Raw genomic sequence first — 17,885 nt, forward strand, 5'->3', positions numbered from 1 at the left:
GGAAATCCTCAATATCATGGACATCTCAGTATATAGTATTGGGATGCTTTTAGCACATAGTGAGACAGAGATACTTGGAAAGATTTGTAATACAGTGCCTGGCCAAACGTTGGTGGCGCTATGATGTGTTGGCTCTCATTATACTAAATGAGACTGAAGGATTCTGCGGCAGCACCACTAGGCTGTGGGGAACTTAGTTAAATTCCACACCTTGTGACAATTGTCAACCTAATCCTTTCAACCAGCTAGGAGTACCTCACCAGCACCTGAAAGTGGCAGTGATTTGTGGCAGTTGTGCGCATGACATTCTGACGTCTCAGGGGAAATCATGGTGGAACAGATCTCATCCTTTTCTCCCAGTTACATTTGTCTCACACATGCAAAGACCAACAGAAGCAAATATTGATTGAATATACTTTATTGAATCAATTGCGTTCTACATAAAATTGTTTGTACTGCAATTATTAGGATGATAAAACATAATAATAATGCTGAGACGAGAAAAATGAACCCTAACAGTCCCACCAAAGTGTCAGAAAGTTAGGTATTTGAATTCCTGCCTACGCCACTAAAGTACTATATTAGAGCACAGCAGTGTTAGCCCTTATCGACCCTTCAGAATCCTAGGAAGACACCATCCCCTGTACCTGGATTTGGTAATAGCGAAGACGGCTTTTAGTCTATTGAGCGACCTCACTCATGTGGGAAGAGAAAATACATCAATATTCAGCAGACAGCTGCAATGAAGTGACAGCATGCAATGGTAATCTTCTGGCTGGAACATATAGGGGCAAAGAGATGTTTTATAATATAACAGCTAACGTACAGGAAAACTGCCCTAAAGTAAAAACACATGTTTCTATAAAGTGGCAGAGGTTGCAGTGTTCCATTTTGTGTCTGTATTGGAGACTCCTTGACTAGAACACTGAACAAGAATGTCAGAGTACAAAGAATGAAAACAGTTTCTGTGCTAAAAGTACACAAGATAAAGGAAAATAAAACGTCACAGCAGACTAGTGCTCCTGCTCAGTAAATTGCAACTAGGCTAAAGGGCACAGGCTGCAGGCCTATGGCTAAAAAAGTGTGCCATTAAAAGCTACTGCGGTAACCTTACTACATGGGAGCAACCCTTTGTAGGAGGCTGGCTCAGTTTATGATGTACACCTATGGTGTGGCACCCTATACTGAGTCCAGGCAACCCTTAGTAATAGTGTTTTGGTACCTAGATAACCAAAGCACTCTAGGGGTAGCTATGGAGAGCAGCACAGGCTTACCAAAGAGGAGTGTAAAGCACTTACAGTACCACAGTAGTCAGTCAGCGATTGTCGCACAAGAAAGGAACCACACCAGGTGTTGCAAAAATAAAGTAATCTTTATTACAACACTACTACTATACTGACATTGGTATATCTCAATTTGTTGATATCTGCACGCAAAATATACACTCTGCAATAGAAAGAAGCAGAGAAGTGTATAAGAATGGAGGTCCCAACCAAGGTAAGTGTATTGGAATCCCAGAGGCTGGGGGTAGTGAGGATTTACCAGAAGTATCAGAAATCCCTCAGGCGCCCGGATGCAGAGTTTCTATTGAGCCTGGTACCCCATAAGGTAACACAAGACCATCATGGTTGGAATGTTTAGCATTCAAGACCCCTGCCAGACAACCCAGAGGAAACCAGTTGGCACAAAGGAAGTTGGATAGTATCCTCTCCCATGGATACCCAGAAGATTGGAGTACCTACACCAGGGAGCCCAGGCGTAAAGGGGTGAAGTGATGTAAACCCTTGTTGGAGTCAGTGGAAGCCTCGGTTGTTCAGCTGCTGTTGCGACCCGTAGACCATGTCGGTGGAACTCAGAGGTGGATTCTGGATGTGAAGAACTAGAAAACAAGGGGACAGTGTCCAGACCACTCGGAGATGTCCAGGTGCTGCAGGTAGGCAATTCCCACCATCTTACTGGGAAGTTCCTGCAGGTCGGTGAAGGAGAAAGTCCAGCTGCAGAGTCCAGGAAATGCAGGAAGATCCGTGGTTTCACCCATGAGCTGTCCCACATTGGTCGCTGGATTGCAGGAGGGTTAGTGGTTTGCAGGACCACCGACAAGCATTGGCGAATGTAAAAGCCATTACAGAGAAGGTTGCAGGTTTTTCGGGACCACCAAGGTCCACACGACTCAACCCTTGGATGGGAGTCAGGACTGGTCCTCAGTAGGAAGGAAAGCTTGCAGGAATTGTTGGAGCCCCCAGGAGTGACCCACTGGCAGCAGGCACATGAAGTCACAGGGAATCCTCAACAGTACAACAAAACAAGAGTCCCGCGCCACAGGAGCTGCAGAGTGGAATCTGAACTTGGAGTTGCAGAGTGCTGGAGGCTGGGGCTTCTTGAGGCTTGAAGATCTCCTGAAGGAAGAGCCAATAAGCCTTGGTAAGAACAGTTGTGGTGATCAGGGGTTCCATTCCAGTGGCTGCAGCAAAAGCCCACCGTCTCCCGAATTGGTCAGAAGACAAGTTGGACCTGGAGAGGCCCACAGAACCACTACCTGTGTTGCAGAGCCTTTTAATGCCCGTAGGACAGCAGGATCCGCCAGCTGGTTGTTGTCTTAAGGTGGATGCAAACAGAGTCTTTGTGACCCTGGAGGATGCGCAGTAACGGATGTTGCATAAATCTTTCAGGAGCTGGAGAAGCTATGTTGCGGTGGGAGCCCTCCTAACTGGGTACAGTCTTGTTTTTTCCAAAATCAGACCAGCAGCGGGTCCAGAGGCCAGGAGCAGAAGTCTCGCATAGAGTTCATTTGTAGACTCTTGCTCAATGAATATGAGGACCCACCCCTGGGGGGAGCCATGAAGTAACCCTAAAAGGGGGTTGGTCACTATCTGCAGTGACCCACCTCTCAGAGGCGGTCGGGGACATCATCTTCTTGACCTAACCAGTCAGATGCTTCCAGGGGCCTCTGCCTACCTTGTTTCCAAAATGGTAGAATCAACCCCCCACCTGGTAGAGCTCTTTGCACCTCCCTGAGAGAGGAGCTGGGCAGGGGGTGGTCACTCGTCCTTTGTGTGGTTTCGAGCCAGAGCATGAACCAGGGGTCCCTGCACTGGTGCCAACTGGTTTATGCAAGGAGGGCACCAAATGTGCCCTTCAAAGCAGTCTGGTGGTGCTCAGATGTCACTCCATTTCAGCCCAGAGACACCAATTACAAAGGAAGAGGAGGTCACACCTCTGCAATAAAGGAAATCCTCTGTTCTGCCTTCCCCTGCTTGAGTTATACTCCTCAGTAGGAGGGCAAACAGTGCCTAGGGTCGGTAGTAGTGCGTGCTGGCATGCGGACCCTGCAAGGTTGTACAGGCAGAACTGGGGGATCCTCTAAGGAACCCCCAGGGTACATGTTATCATACAGCTAACTCTGGAATCGGTGTAGTTGTATGATTACAATATGTTTGATACCAAACATGCCTAGGTTTGAGACGCCATTATGTAGTTGGACTACTAGTGTTGAGCACTGTCCACTGCATACCTTAAGATGGTTTCCCTGCACTTACAAAGCCCAGGGAATGGAATCTGGGGTTTGTAAGGGCACCTCTGCTCATGCGGGGGTGCCCCACATTTAGAAACATGCCCCTTGCCCTTGAGCTGAAGGGCCTGCCAGATTTACAGTGTCCAAGTGCAGTGACCGCAATATAAGGCAAGCCTTATATCTAAAGTGAAAGGTGCATGTGCCATTTCACACAGGCTGCAATGGCAGGCCTGCAGACACAGTTTGCATGGGCTCCTATGGGTGCCATAATACATGCTGCAGTCCAGGGGCGACCCCTTGTGTATCATATACTAAGGACTTGTATGGGTGCACCAGTATGCCAATTGTGGGGTGTAAAAGTTACCAAACAACCACATTTATGGGAGAGAGCACAGACAACTGGGTTCCTGTTTAGCAAGATCCCTGTGCACTACAATATAAACACAATGACAACAGGCAAAAAGTGGGAGTAACTGTCAGAGAGATGCTACTTTCCTACACCCCTGCCCAACTCAGCGAGTTCTATGAGGACATGGTCCTCATATTGGGATAGTATGACTCCACTGGAGCGTCTACAGGGCCTGTGGAGACGGTTGGGGGCCCCCTTTAGTTTTGCGACGGCGGCTTCAGCTCTGGAGGGCACCCATGAATCAGTTCCTGGATCCATACTGCCATCAGTCGTGCCACCTTGACCTTCCCCGACGCTGGTTCCGATGTTGACGCTTCTGATGCAACCCGTGCCCACAGTCAGTGTGAACCCCGTCCTCATTGCCGACTCCAACAAGGAGCTGGTTTGGCGTCTCGCAACACGATTCTGACTTCGACAGGGGCCTTGGATCTTAGGTCGGATCCTGACCCTTATTCTCTTTGGTTAGACTATGGTGAGGATCGGGAGGGGTCGCTGGACCCTTTGGAATACCAGCCTAAGGATCCTATGGACTGGCGGATGGACCTGGTTGAGGCTAGTTGTCTAGACACTTCCCCTAATGCTGGCATGCTTTCTCCCCTTACCAACGTCCTACTCCATGGTGGTAAGGAGAGTGGCCGAGGTCCTGGGCCTCTACTAACCTCCTGACAGAGGTGCTTCAGCCTGGGACTTATTCTTCTGAAACCCCTTTGCCCTTTAATGAAGCCCTCACTGATGTCCTGCTGGGGACTTGGTGCAAACCCAGCACAGGGGCTTCTGTGAACAGGACAACTGCCCGCTGCCATAACCCAGCTCTAAATGACCCTTTGTTCCTGACGCAACACCCCATCTCTGAAAGTTTGGTTATCCTAGCCTCCATGTCCCCTTGCACATTTCCTTCCGTTACTCCAGATAGGGAATCAAAGAGGCTGGTTCAGCTTGGAAAGAATATGTTTTCTTCCTCCAGCCTGGCATTGTGGTGAGTGAACACCACATGCCTTTTGGACTGTTACACCCTTACCTTATGGGACACGGTTCCGCAAGTGATGCCACATACCTTGTTGACAGCAAAAGGTGTAATTATCAGTGGAGACATGAAGGCAGTGTTCCCTGCAAAGGGCAAACATGCTGCGGTAGCAGCCTTCCTCCGGGACTCTGCCTTATCAGGTGAGATTCAGCATCTTCGAAGTACGTTGGCTGTAGGTGAGACTGTCTCTTGTAGAATCATATGTGATAATCTGGTTGAAGGACTACTCCTGTCAAGTGGCAGTATACTAAATCTTATCTGAGATTCGAATGTCTGACATAGATTATATGCTTCAATTTGTACGTCCCAGATGTTTGCTTGTGAACATATAAGGTGAAAGGACGTAAACTGATACCGCTATTTTGGTTATATATCTGTATTTGTTCTTATTTGACCTTGACATGGTGATAAGTAGACACTTGTCCCAGACTGATGTCGCATCTGGTGTTAAAGCTATGTCATCAGCCAAATTACTTGATACTTTTATGGTCCTCAGACAGATAAGGTCAGACTACATCTGCAACAGTGGCAGACATGACAAAGATCAGCATAAAATTGGGAATATGGTGACTCCTATTACCTAGCATGATATCAGGGCCTTCTCAAAATGGAATCAGACCTTATGGGCTTTACGTCAACCCCTTTCTCACCTTCTAACAAATTGCTCAGAAATCGATGTGCTCAGTCTGATCTGTTACGTCCTCCTAGACTACAAAATATATATAAATTAAAGAATCATAACAAGCAATCAAAAAAGAAAATCTAGCCTGCAGCCAATCAGAAAACAGAAGTGGTGGGAGAAGGGGTGTATGGCTCTCCTACAATAAAAACCCAAAACAGAAGGACTTGCCTACAATATTAAATCTTATGTTCTTTTGCATTTTTTATTTATCCAGTTTAATATTCTAAAATTCTGAGAATAAAAAAATATCCCTCTCAAAAAGCTAAGTAAACCAAACCGCCTGTACTGAAGTCAAAAATCACTCAAACTAACCTTGAAGAACAATCCTGCAGCTATGCGCAATATGAAAACCCAAATCACCCTCTGGGGGAAAAAAGATTCAATTGACTGAGTCTGATGTCAAATGAAACAGCTGTCAGTGTGCACTTTGGCATAATACGGAGACCCCAGAGGGCAAAAGTGAGTCACGAAATGAAGCTTAAGCGCTGCTCTTTTGACCTACACTGAAATGGTAAAATCAGCGCAAACCCCCCCATAAGAAAGGTTGAACCTTTGCCCATTGCACTGAGAAGAAAAGCCTTTAGGTTGTCGCATAGCTAAACACCTAGGTACTGGAATGCAACCTTTGTAAAGTTGAAAACTATGAGGTTGTGTATAATGCTGCCAGAATGCTCTCTGGTTAGATGCAAATATTTGCAGAAGCCAGAAAGCAAGATTTATGATTATTTGCTTTCGAAATAAAATGTCCACACAAAAATGGAACTAGGAATAAAATGTTTTTCCTAACTACTGTGGAATTTTAGGTACCATTTCTTTGATGTTCATTTAGTAGAATGTGTTGGTGCGTGCTAATATTCCCCAAAAATATTCATATTAGAAAATCAGTGTAACCAGTTTCAACAACATTATGGGAAACATGAAAATGAATAAGCATTTGAAGCCATTCATTCTGACATTGGTGGGAAGCCTTTTGGTCTGTCAGTGCGTATCTTGTTTTGACATAGTTTATTTAAAATGTTACTGTGTGGTAGCCCCTGGGCCCTCACTATTATAAAAAAACATTTGCAAAAAGCAAAAATATTTTGGGTCTCAAAAAGCACACGTTGCCACAGTAGTCCCTGGCATTGAACCGAAGTACTTAGTGTGCTGATACACCCTTTGTGAAAGAGCAGAATGCTGTCACTCACCTTAAAGCCAGACGATAGAGAGATATAATTTTATTTAAAGCAAGAGCTCTTGGTTAATGCCAGACCTAATTAGGTGCCCAACTCTTAAAGAAAGTCTCAGAATTGCACCCATGGTATATGCCCTTCCATTAGTGTGGAATTGCACCTTTCATTAATTCACAAGAATTTACAGAAGTAGGGCAGGAAGTTGTACTCCTAGAAAATATTTGTGAACTGCATGTTAGCACGAGCAAATGTGCATGTGTAGATTTGCTCATGCAAATATATGTTGAGCGTTTACATGTTCACTTTCCCTCCAACTACTTTTCTTCCAACGATGGAAAAAGTTTTACTTATACCTTTGTCAGGAGTACATTTCCAAATGTTCTCAGTATGGAAGCAGATTAGGTGAAAACACCTAGCAATTTAATAGGTTTGTACAGACTTAAGAGGATATTCAGACTCTGGAAATATTGATTATGTCGACCTCGAACCCCAGTATGTAGATTTGCGGAAAGGTGGTAAAATAAGTGAATTGCAAGCATTCAAACCCTACTATAGTATGAGCCCCAGCCTAATCGGAGGTGCTATTATCAGGGCTCTCTTGTAATGAGTTTGCTGCTATAATTTGTCACTGCACTACGTGGTACGGAAGGAACAAGTGTAGTTCTTTTACAGGACAAGTAGATTTATGAAGCAACCTTGTCCGGTGGACAAGTAGATAGTTTATTAAATTTCTCACCCCTGAATAATCACAAGAGAAATTGTTAATCCAAATAAAGCATTATAAATGACTTAGTAGCACTTATTCTCTGCTAGAGCAGCAAAGAAAAGTAAGTGTTCTCGGTCAGAGTTATTTGTAGACAAAATGATAAAGACATTTATGTTGTAATGTGCATCAGAATTCATAGTGCGTTAACCTTGTTGATTTTTGACTTTTGAAGCCACCATGATTGGTCATGATATTGATGTGATTTGTATGTGTTTTTAATTTTGCTACTATACAAGAGAATAAAGAAGGTTTGCCATAATCAAGCCTCCGGTCTTATAATATAATTGAAACTATAACAGATATGTGCACTTGTGCTTCAAAAAGCCAGCAGTTAATTATTTGTATTTACCTGCAGCGATGAAAGCAATGGATGAAGGTCGAACTCCTGTTATAATCGACAATACAAACACCCAAGCATGGGAAATGAAACCCTATGTAGAAATGGTAAGTTACCATACTGGTGAATAATTAATGTTGAGTTGTGTATTTAATACAAAAAGTATTACTATTTATTGTGTACGTAACCACTTTTCATTGCTCTCTGTGTGCTTTTATTTGTGATTAATAAATGTGTCCACATTGCAGATGTGTGCTCCACTTGATATGTGACTTTATGAATGAATTGTCCCTTCCATTGCCCTCTATTGGTAGTAACATTAACTGCAAGATCACTCTCACCGACTCGCTCTGATAATCACATCCACTCGTCTATGCAAAGGTTTAAGGTCCTGATTTAGTCAAGATTACCATTCAATGGGTTCTGTAACTGTTGACTCCTATTTAATCTCTATGTAGTATACACATTTTCTAAATATATGAAGAAGTGGAATGAGATGCATTTTTATTGCCAATTGTGAAGCATGCAAGAGAGAGGTAGATATATGATGAATTTACTCTAATGCAAGGAAGAGGGTCGGAGCAGAGTGATGAGTAAAAGGGCATGTGTGAATGGTAAGATGTTTCCACCTTCTGTATGGCACTCCATCAGAGGTTTTTGCAATACATCAATGTGGTGAACAAGTAAATAAAATAAGTGGAAAAGTGGTAAACCAAAAATACTTACAAATGGTGGAAAAAGAGTCGCCATTAGGTACTTTTAGTTAGGACCTCGTTTCCATAGGAAAAGCATTTTTTGGCTTGGCTATATCTGTAGCACCTTTTGATGAATCTTCATGAAATGTTTTAAAAAATGTGTCCTCTAGGGTCTTAATGTGCCATGGAAAGTTTCAGGGTGAGCCATCAATCAGAGCTGGGAGAGAGGTGGGGGGCCAAAAAAAGTGTGTTTACCAAGGTAACTTCCATAGAGATTTTAGACACAACTGCAGCCCGAACCACTGAATCGAATTACACCAAATTTGGCAGAAAGTTACCTCTTGGTCTGGAAAGCACCCTTTTTGTTATTTGGTGTCAATCTGTTGATTAGTTTTTGAGATACTTTAAAAAAAAGAAATTATATCTCGGCGGAGCCTAAGCACAGATCTCATGGTAAGATCTGATTGGCTGCCAGCACTTCAACCACAAAGTGCTGGCAGCCATCTTGGGACCAGTATACATGATAGCACTCCATTGAGCTGCATTGCAGTGAATGGCAGAGTTTGAGGGTCACAAAAAGGAGAACAAAAAAAAAAAATTGTTTATGGTACTATACTAATCTTAGGAATTGTGGTTTGTTCTAAGGTGATTTAACCCTGTGAAAAGGCCTTCTGCTGGGATTTCATGAATCATGTTTGAGATGAAACTGTTTTCTCATGATTTTCCCACAGAGGTGATGGAAGGTGCTCCAGAAACTAAAGTGAGAGTATATTTTCTGTCACACTATCTTTCTCAGCCAAAAGAGAATGAAGTCTGACATTCTCAGTAAAACATGTACTTTCAACAGGAGCAGCCTGTCAGTTGATTCCCTTGTGTTATACTACAGCCTCCCAGAGTGTTCTAAAGAACGAGTTCTAACAGTCTTAGTTATAACAAAAGTGTGGCACATCTAAAGCCATCTTGATTGAATCAAACTGGTAAAAGTTAAAGCATTTAATTTAGAAAGGAACTAAATGAGGGAGTTAATTTTGTCATAGAAATTACGGTTAGTGCTGTAGAAAGAAAAAATAGGACATGTTTTAAGTGAGTTCTCAAATATCATTTGCTTCTTTCTCATTAAAAGACTGTGATATGCGGACTGAAACATGCACCGTCAACACCAGCAACAGACTGCAAGTTAACTCCTTGAAGAGCAGCAGCTTAAGTTGTTATAATGAGCATCTAGAGTGCTAAGATTTTGAATTTATGGCACAAATGTGGCACATCTGCACATCATCTTGATGGAACCGAAGTGGAAAACTGAAAGTATTTTCTACTGAAGATTCTGCAGTAAATTGGGGAGCTTCATAACAAATAGGTCTCTCAAGATGCCCATCGTAGACAAAGAGCCCAAATGTAGCACACATCACCCAAATGTAGCCCAGGTATAGCCCTATGACAGAAGTGTGCAAAACACTTACTTTTTTAGGTTTGTGTTGAAGTTTTATATAGCGCAGACTTGACCCTAAGGTATTGGAGAGCTTTACATGGACATCACTTACATTACACAAGGACATATAATATAGCAAATTATTTAAAAAGGCTTTGTCACTATTTGAGAACTCAGACAATATGTCCTCCTTTTAGATTTCTGTGTACTAACTATAATTTCTGTGGGAATAAGACCCTTTCATTTTTATAATAATTTCTAAAGTAAATGCTTCAGGTATTACAGTTTTGATTACATCAAATGATGTGGGACGTGCCACACTTATAATAAAAATTGAATGTTAACAGTCTAGTTGTTCATTAGAAAACTGTGGGGAGACAGATGTCAGGGGCATGGACTTGGATATTTGGGAGGAGGGAGCAGCAGGCTGACCATGCAGGGCAGGTGGGGGGGCAGTGGTAGCACAACGGACCGTGGAGGGCAGGGGAAACGGGGTCAGGAGCAACAAATAAGCCATGCAGGACAGGCAAGAGAGGCTGGGGCAGTATAACAGACCATTGAGGGCAGAAGGAAGAGGCAGTATAACCATACATGCCAGAAGACCCGATTCCGGCAGGAGACTGCCAATGTTTTTAAGCCCCAAAGGGCTTTATTTTATCTGTCTTCTGCCTAAAAGTGCCTCTTTTTCCATGTAAGTCATTTGGGAAAATTGATTCCCCGTGTGTTTTTTTTCAAAATCTCCCTCTTACCAAGTTCAAAATGTTGGCAGGTATGGTACATTGGATTACTGAGGGCAGGAGGAATGGGTACGGACATGGACTCGGATAACAGAGGGCAGGAGGGAGATGGACAGGTGGACCAAACTGACCTTACAGGGCAGGCGTCGGGCTTTTTAGCACCACAATACAACACACGGGGCAAGTGGGATGGCAGTGCAGGACAACAGACCATGGAAAGCAATAGGGAGAGGACATGGCCATGCATATGGACAACAGGGAGCAGAGGAGAAAGAGGCAAGGTCAGCAAGCAGACCATACTGAACAGACAGGAGGGACAGTTGGAGCATAACGGACCATGAAAGGTAGGAGTGAGTGAGGGAGGGAGGGAGGGAGGGGGCAGGGGCACAACAATAGACCAAAGAAATCAGTGGGGAGGGGATAAGTGCCTGCACATAGAAAACTGAGGGACTGGGACAGGGCTGGAGCAGCAAGCTGACCTTGGATGGCAGGCAGGATAGGCGCTGGAAGCACAACACACCATGGAGGGCAACAGTGAGACTTATGGCATACGTGCAGACAAGGGTGCGAAGGTGAGAGGGGGTCAGGGACAGAAAGCTGACCACACAGGGCAGGAAGGAGGGGCTGTTGCAGCACAGAAGGCCATGTATGGCAAGCAGGAGGGTTAGTGGCAGCGCAATGGCAATGGTGGCCAAGAGGGATGGGAGAGGGAAACGCACAAGGGATCATGGACAACAGAAGAGAGGGATAGGGGCTGGACGCAGATGAGAGGACGAGGAAGTCGCTTCACAATAGACCACGAGTGTTAGGACGGGAGGAGCAGTTGAAGCACAACAGCATGGAGGACAGAAGGGAGTGGCAGCAAAATGGACCATGGAAGACAGGAGGGAAGGGATAGGGCATGTAACTTGGACAGGCAGGGTGGAGGTGGCAGGGACATGCAGCAGTCATCTTACCATGCTAGGCAGGTCTGAAGCGCAGTGGCAGCTCAACAGAACACTCAGAGTAGATAGAAAGGAGAGTAGGATCAGCAAGCTTAGCACAGAGGCTTAGCAGGTTGGCAGTGATTGGGCATAGAATTAGGCAAAGGAGGGCCAGAAGAGTGGGCAGGGACATCAAGCTATATGGAGGACATGGCAGAACATCGGACCAAGCAGGGCAGAGGGAAATGGGGGCTGGTGCATGGACTCACACAACAGAGGGTAGGAAGGAGGTGAATGGGCCGGCAAGCTAACTGTTCAGGGCAAACAGGAAGGGTAGTGGCAGAACAAAGGCCACACAGGGCTGTAATGAAGAAGCAGGGGCATGGACTTGGACAATGGGTGGCACGGAGAAGTGGGGCCAGGAGCAGCAAGCTTGGGTGGAGGCAGCATAGTGCCAGACTAGGCCCTGCGTACAGCTCCCCCACCCATCCCAACAGTGCATTACAATGGGCATTTTAATTAATATTAAAATAAAAACCCTAGACATTCACTGAAAGAAACAACGGTTACATGGTGTTATAGTTAGGAAATAGAATTGAAAAACCCTTAAATGTTCAGTAAGAAACCAAAGGTTACAGGGACGTTATAGTTGGGTTCAGACTTTACACACACTAAAACAGCTGAATATCTGTGGTTTTGTTAGTTATTTCAAGTCACTATAACTTATGCCCTAAAGTAACTATAACTCACGTCCTGGTCATGCACTGCTAATTAGCACAGACATTACATCACTCATGATATCTTCTATGACATCATTGATAATATCACTACAACATTTGCAGTAAAATTATAGATGAGAAAACTGTGCATGGGGAGAGCGCGAATCATAGTTACCTTAGGGCAAGAATTACAATTACTTGAAATAACTCTAACAGCTGAATTTCTATGGTTTTGTGCATACATCCCTGAAACCTTTGTTGTTTTTTTTTTGTAAAAAAAAAAAAAATGTATGTGTATATATATATGTGTATATAACATATATATATATGTGTACACACACACACACACACACACACACACACACACAAGTGTTCCAGTGAATCTTGCTGTACATGGAAAGTTTTGGGGTGATCCATCATGCGGGTGCAGAGAAAAAGGGGGTTCAAAAAAGTGCATTTCCTACTATAATTCGTAAAGGGATTTTAGATACAACTACAGCCCGAACTGCTGGATGGAATTACACCAAATTGGACAGAAAGGTAGCTCTTGGTCCAGAAAGAGTGCTTTTTGTTTGGTGTAAATCCGTTCAGTACTTTTTGAAACATTAAAAGAAAACTAAATGTAGACATCTAGAGGATTAGGGTTAGCGAATAATAAAAAAGCGTGTGCATAGAAATGCTGAGCTCTGATTGGCTGCCAGCACTTGAACCAGGTATTGTTGGTAGCCATCTTGGGACTTAAGCCAGCCTAAACTGAGTCCCACAAAAAAAGATTTTAAAAAAAAGAAGCGGGCAGGTTAGGGTCACCCTGACCCCTTTGCTCTGGTTCTGCTTTCAAGGACCAAAAAAGTGTTGTTTTTTTTGTTTTTAAACGTTTGCCAGGAATTCACGTTGAATCCGCGAATTCACTGCAAAAACAAACAAAAAAAGGGGCTCCCACACTTGTTTTTAAGAATTCCCCAGGTGGGCCAGGGCCCATCCAGAGCCTGCCACCTGCCTGGGGCTTCAGGTGGCAAGGGTAAATTTATGTTTTAGGGTGGGTATGGGTTTTGGGTGATAAGGTGTTTTTAGGGTTTAGGATGGGTGTGGGTAGTAAATGGATTTACATAGTAAGTAAAATTACTTTACGTAAAAAATTAAAAAAAAGTAATTCACTTAAAAAACCAAAGGTTACAGGGACATTATAGTTAGGAAATAGAATTTAAAAAAACATTGGGATAGTAAAGGGAAATTACATTGGTATAGATAAGGCCGCAGATCCTTTGTGATGGTTTTGCGACGATAGCGGCAAATTCACAAATGCTGTTAAATAAAATGAGAAGTGGCATAATGGGTCAGGGTGGAGGTACCCTGACCTCCGGAATGTGATATAGGAGTCTTTAAGACTCAAATTATTCTCTTAAAAACATTTTTTCTCATGGCGTGCGGTATTCACAAATAGCTGCGACGCTCAGCGCAGACCCCACCCCTATGTAACATCACGACAAATTCACAAATACCACTACCCATTCTCACACCCACTCGGAAATCATGCACCCACTCACAGACCTACTTAGACCCTCACACACCCACTCTCAGGCACTCATGCACCCATTCACAGACCTACTCAGTCACGCACTCATTCACATACCCACTCAGATTATATTGTACCCACTCACAGGCCCAGTCAAACACTGATGCACCCACTAACAGACACACTCGGTCCCTCATGTACCCACTCACAGACCCAGACACTCACATCCAGAGTCACCCTCTCAGACCTATTTTCACACCCAGAGACACAGACCCTTCAGCCGTGTGTGGGGTTGGGTGGGGTGGTTATATGGGTTTGGGTTCATGGCCTGGCCAGAGTCCAGGCCTTGCAGGTGATTGTATTAACGCATAGTTATTAAAATTACTTTGTTTAAAAAAATAATTTTTTTAAAAAAGGTACTGAAAAAAGCCAAGGTTACAAGGACGTTATAGTTACAAAATAGAATGTGAAAAAACATTCAGATTCACTTTAAAAAAAAAGGTTACAGGGGCGTTATAGGTCTGAATTTACTTGTACAAAATGTTAGAAATTCAGCAGGGTTGTTTCAAGTAACTTTAACTTGCGCCCTCGCCATGCACTGCTAATTACCTCAGATCTTACAGTATTCCGAACAACTTCAATAGCGTTATCAAAAATATAAATGAAGCATTAGCAGTCAAATAAATGAAGAAAATACTGTGCATGGCAGGGGTGTCAGTTATAGTTAACTTAGGGAGTGAGTTATAGTTACTTGAAATAACTAGCTGTTGAATTTCTATGGTACCAATAAATTCAGAACCTAGCATGTAGGTTCAACCAAATTCTTCCATGTGTTGGAATCTTTAATGTTTGTAGCTGATCTTGTATCCCTCTTGGACTCCACTGAAGTACATTTGTTATAGAGCAAGTTGGAACATAGCACATTTTATAGTTTGGACTTTCAAATTTGATCATGATTTAGAGGAACCAACTCCAGTTGATTAGAGGTCATGTTAAACAGTGCAAATTCCAATTCAGTGCAGTGTAGTTTCTCGTGCAGTGTGCTACAAAACTTAGTTGTGAACTAATTTAATTCTGTTTTTCACAAGCAAAGATAGATGGTAATGTAGTCCACGCTTTTGAGGGGGCTAAAATCCTAATGTGACGTTCAAGCTCTTGTGGCTGTTAGTTCAGGTAGGCAGAATCTGCATCTTTCCTTGCCCTCTCTTGTAGTGTGTTTCCAATAAAATATTGAGTATTGGAGCATGTAATTTAGTTGCTGTCATTGTCTTTATGCTCTTTTTTAAAATTGTGCTCTATTCACATGTTATGCTTGATACGGAAAGCAATTAACAAAAGGTACAAGTAGTTATCCTACCATTTTGGCCCCATATCTGTTTTAAACAAGTGTGTTTAACAAAGCTTTTAGGTTTACACAGTGATTATGTTTTGTAATTCACAATGGCTGTATTTGAAAGGTTACTCTGTTTCAAAGGCAAGATAGCTACTGAGAACTGATGACGTTCCTTGCTGCTTAATTCTGTCTTACCTCAGTGTGACATCAGATAGATGCTGAGATTTGTTTTATATTTGAGGCCTGTATTTTGTTAATGTGAACCGTTTCCAGCACAAAGGTTTCCAGGCACGGAGGAGTTTGACCATGCCTTTTCCTTTGTGTCTGTAAGGCTACTGAGACGTATCTTTTTTTTCTCTAAATGAGGTCTGCTTCTAATAAACTGCATGAACAGGATATTTAGCTGTAACAGAAGAATGTGTTCTCACCCTACTGAAGGTTCAGTATACTTCATATTCCATTCCTTGACTAATCAGCCATCCATGCTGTTTGGTCCATCATTGATAAGTCTGACCGCTCGTGCTAACGGTAATCTACCCTATAAAAATGAACTTGACCCAGTGGCCCTTATTTTGTGCAAACACCAAATGACAGCATTAACTACCATATTGTTAGACTGCTTCAGTACTCAAGTTGCCTGCCTTGGTAGACAGTGCAGCATGAAAATTAAAACGTTATATCACACCACCAGAACTTCCAACTCAGTAGCTCCGAATTCACATTCAGTCAACAAATCAGCATTAAAGTTGTTCTTCACTGACTAGACCAATAGGAGACGATTAGTGCAATCTGGGACAGCTCAGTAAAATAAAAATAGCCACTGTGTATTTAGACTCTGTAATGGCCACAGATGGACAAACTGCACAGTACAATAGAGGGAAAAAAACACAGCTCCTGTATTTTAGGCCTGGCGTCTAATGCACCATTGGGTTGTTAAAACTTTGACTGAACACTAAGCTGTCTGGTTTGCTTCAAGTCGTTGCTCTGTGAGGCAAACACCTACAATCCTTTTCAAAGCTAAGACTGAAAACCTGGATCAGCAACATCAAAGACATCTTTGTAAATATGGCATTTTTTTCTCCATCATTCTCAAAATGGAACACACTAGATCATAATTGCCCTCATTTTCACTATTATGGACCTTAGAGCCACCGGCAAACATAGGACCACAAATGATTATTACTTTCTTCCAACAGGGCATAGCTCACTATCCGAAAACAGGCTTTGTAATGTTGGTATTGAAGAAGCTTGCAGTAGACTCCATTGAGCTGGCACTCGATAGTTGTAGTTTGAAGTCCTGCCATCCTATGTAAGATATTGGAGGTTGAAACTGCATACTAGCTCTTAAAATGTGGAATGGCATAATATTCTGCAACCCTGCCCAATCAAGGTTCAAGTGACTAGGTGAAACAAAAGTAGCCTTCCGTGAATTGACTAACTCCCCTGGATGTTCTAGGAGCTCCAACATGAACATAACCATACCTTTTGTGCTTTGCTATTCGAAAAAGATCAAAGGATCACAATCCGTACATCTGCCTGCCTGATTACTCCTTACTTGTGACATCTCTGTGAATACTTTGCTGTTTTTCAGCAACAGTTTATGCCACTGACACAGATGATCACAAAACAACCTCCACCTGCAGTTAAAGATATATGTGAAAATGGGACAGTGATGTACTACACAAGTGGGGTATGCTGAAATGTTTTTGGAAGAGGAGCTTAATTGGTATAGAAAGCTTGGGAAATACCTGGAGGGGCCAGGCACTACCTGGATTTTAGGCCCTGCAACAGGAGTATGAATTGACTGAGACTGAGCAGTGTAGATACTTGCAGCTTGGGCATGCCCTTTGGAGACATATTGTAGAGGGGGAACAACTGCAGGAGGCAACACCACTTGAAGGCCACATTCTCATGGGGCCTCTAATTAATAAAGCCATCTGTATAGTCTACAAAAAATGAATTAACAATTCCCCTGACCTGATGGTGGCTTTAAGAGAGGCCTGGGTAGGAGACCTGGGTGATGTAGATGATAACGACTGCGCAGAGGCCCTCCAAAGACCACGAGAGCTAGTGATTTGCACCTGTTTCTGACTGGGGCAGCTAAGAATCCTACACAGGTCATTCTACTCTAGAGTCCTGTTTCACAAGATAGGAAAGGGGGGCTCTGCTCTCTGCTTGCGAGGGTGTGGGCATGAAGGTAAATACTTTCATATTCTCTGGGCGCACCTGATCATACAGTTCTATTAGGGAAAAATGACTCAGAGGATGTCTTAGGTTTTGAACCTGTAGGCTCCCCTGGTTCCAAAAGCTCCTTTTGACTGTAACTGGGGAAGCGGCCTAGCAAAATATCAGATCTGGCTGGTGGTTGCAGTGGGAGTGGGTAAACATCATATATTGCAGACCTTCTGATAGAAGACTGGGAGTTTGACTTAGACTGGTGCCAGCATGTGGAGCGAGTGGTCTATCAAAGGAGAGACTACCCGAAAAAGTGGGGGAAAGTGTGGGGTGGCTGGTGCAACTCTTGAGTCTACTGAGTATTGGGGGTGCAGCCATGGAGGGAAAGATGGGCACTTTTGCTTGGAAGTTTTCTTACTGTATATACTACAAAAGTTTGTGGGCCGTAAAGGCTCCCTTT

The 17,885-nt window shown here is 43.3% G+C and overlaps 1 protein-coding gene across 7 annotated transcripts in view; it reads left to right on the plus strand.

The window, feature by feature from the left end:
* LOC138250560 (uncharacterized) overlaps positions 1–17,885 on the plus strand; it is a 454,823-nt gene that overhangs the window by 175,756 nt on the left and 261,182 nt on the right. For 5 of the 7 annotated variants that reach the window (XR_011194981.1, XR_011194982.1, XM_069205560.1 and 2 more), the window contains exon 5: positions 7,920–8,008. Coding sequence is in view for 3 of the 7 variants with exons in the window: in XM_069205560.1 (XP_069061661.1) it covers positions 7,920–8,008 (89 nt within the window). In the remaining 4 variants the exon portion in view is untranslated. Of the gene's footprint in view, positions 1–7,919; positions 8,013–17,885 lie in introns of those variants that run through there. The other 2 variants (XR_011194983.1, XM_069205561.1) reach the window with 2 other exon arrangements.

This window comes from Pleurodeles waltl, chromosome 8, assembly GCF_031143425.1.
Source record: "Pleurodeles waltl isolate 20211129_DDA chromosome 8, aPleWal1.hap1.20221129, whole genome shotgun sequence".
NCBI classification, from domain to species: Eukaryota; Metazoa; Chordata; class Amphibia; order Caudata; family Salamandridae; genus Pleurodeles; species Pleurodeles waltl.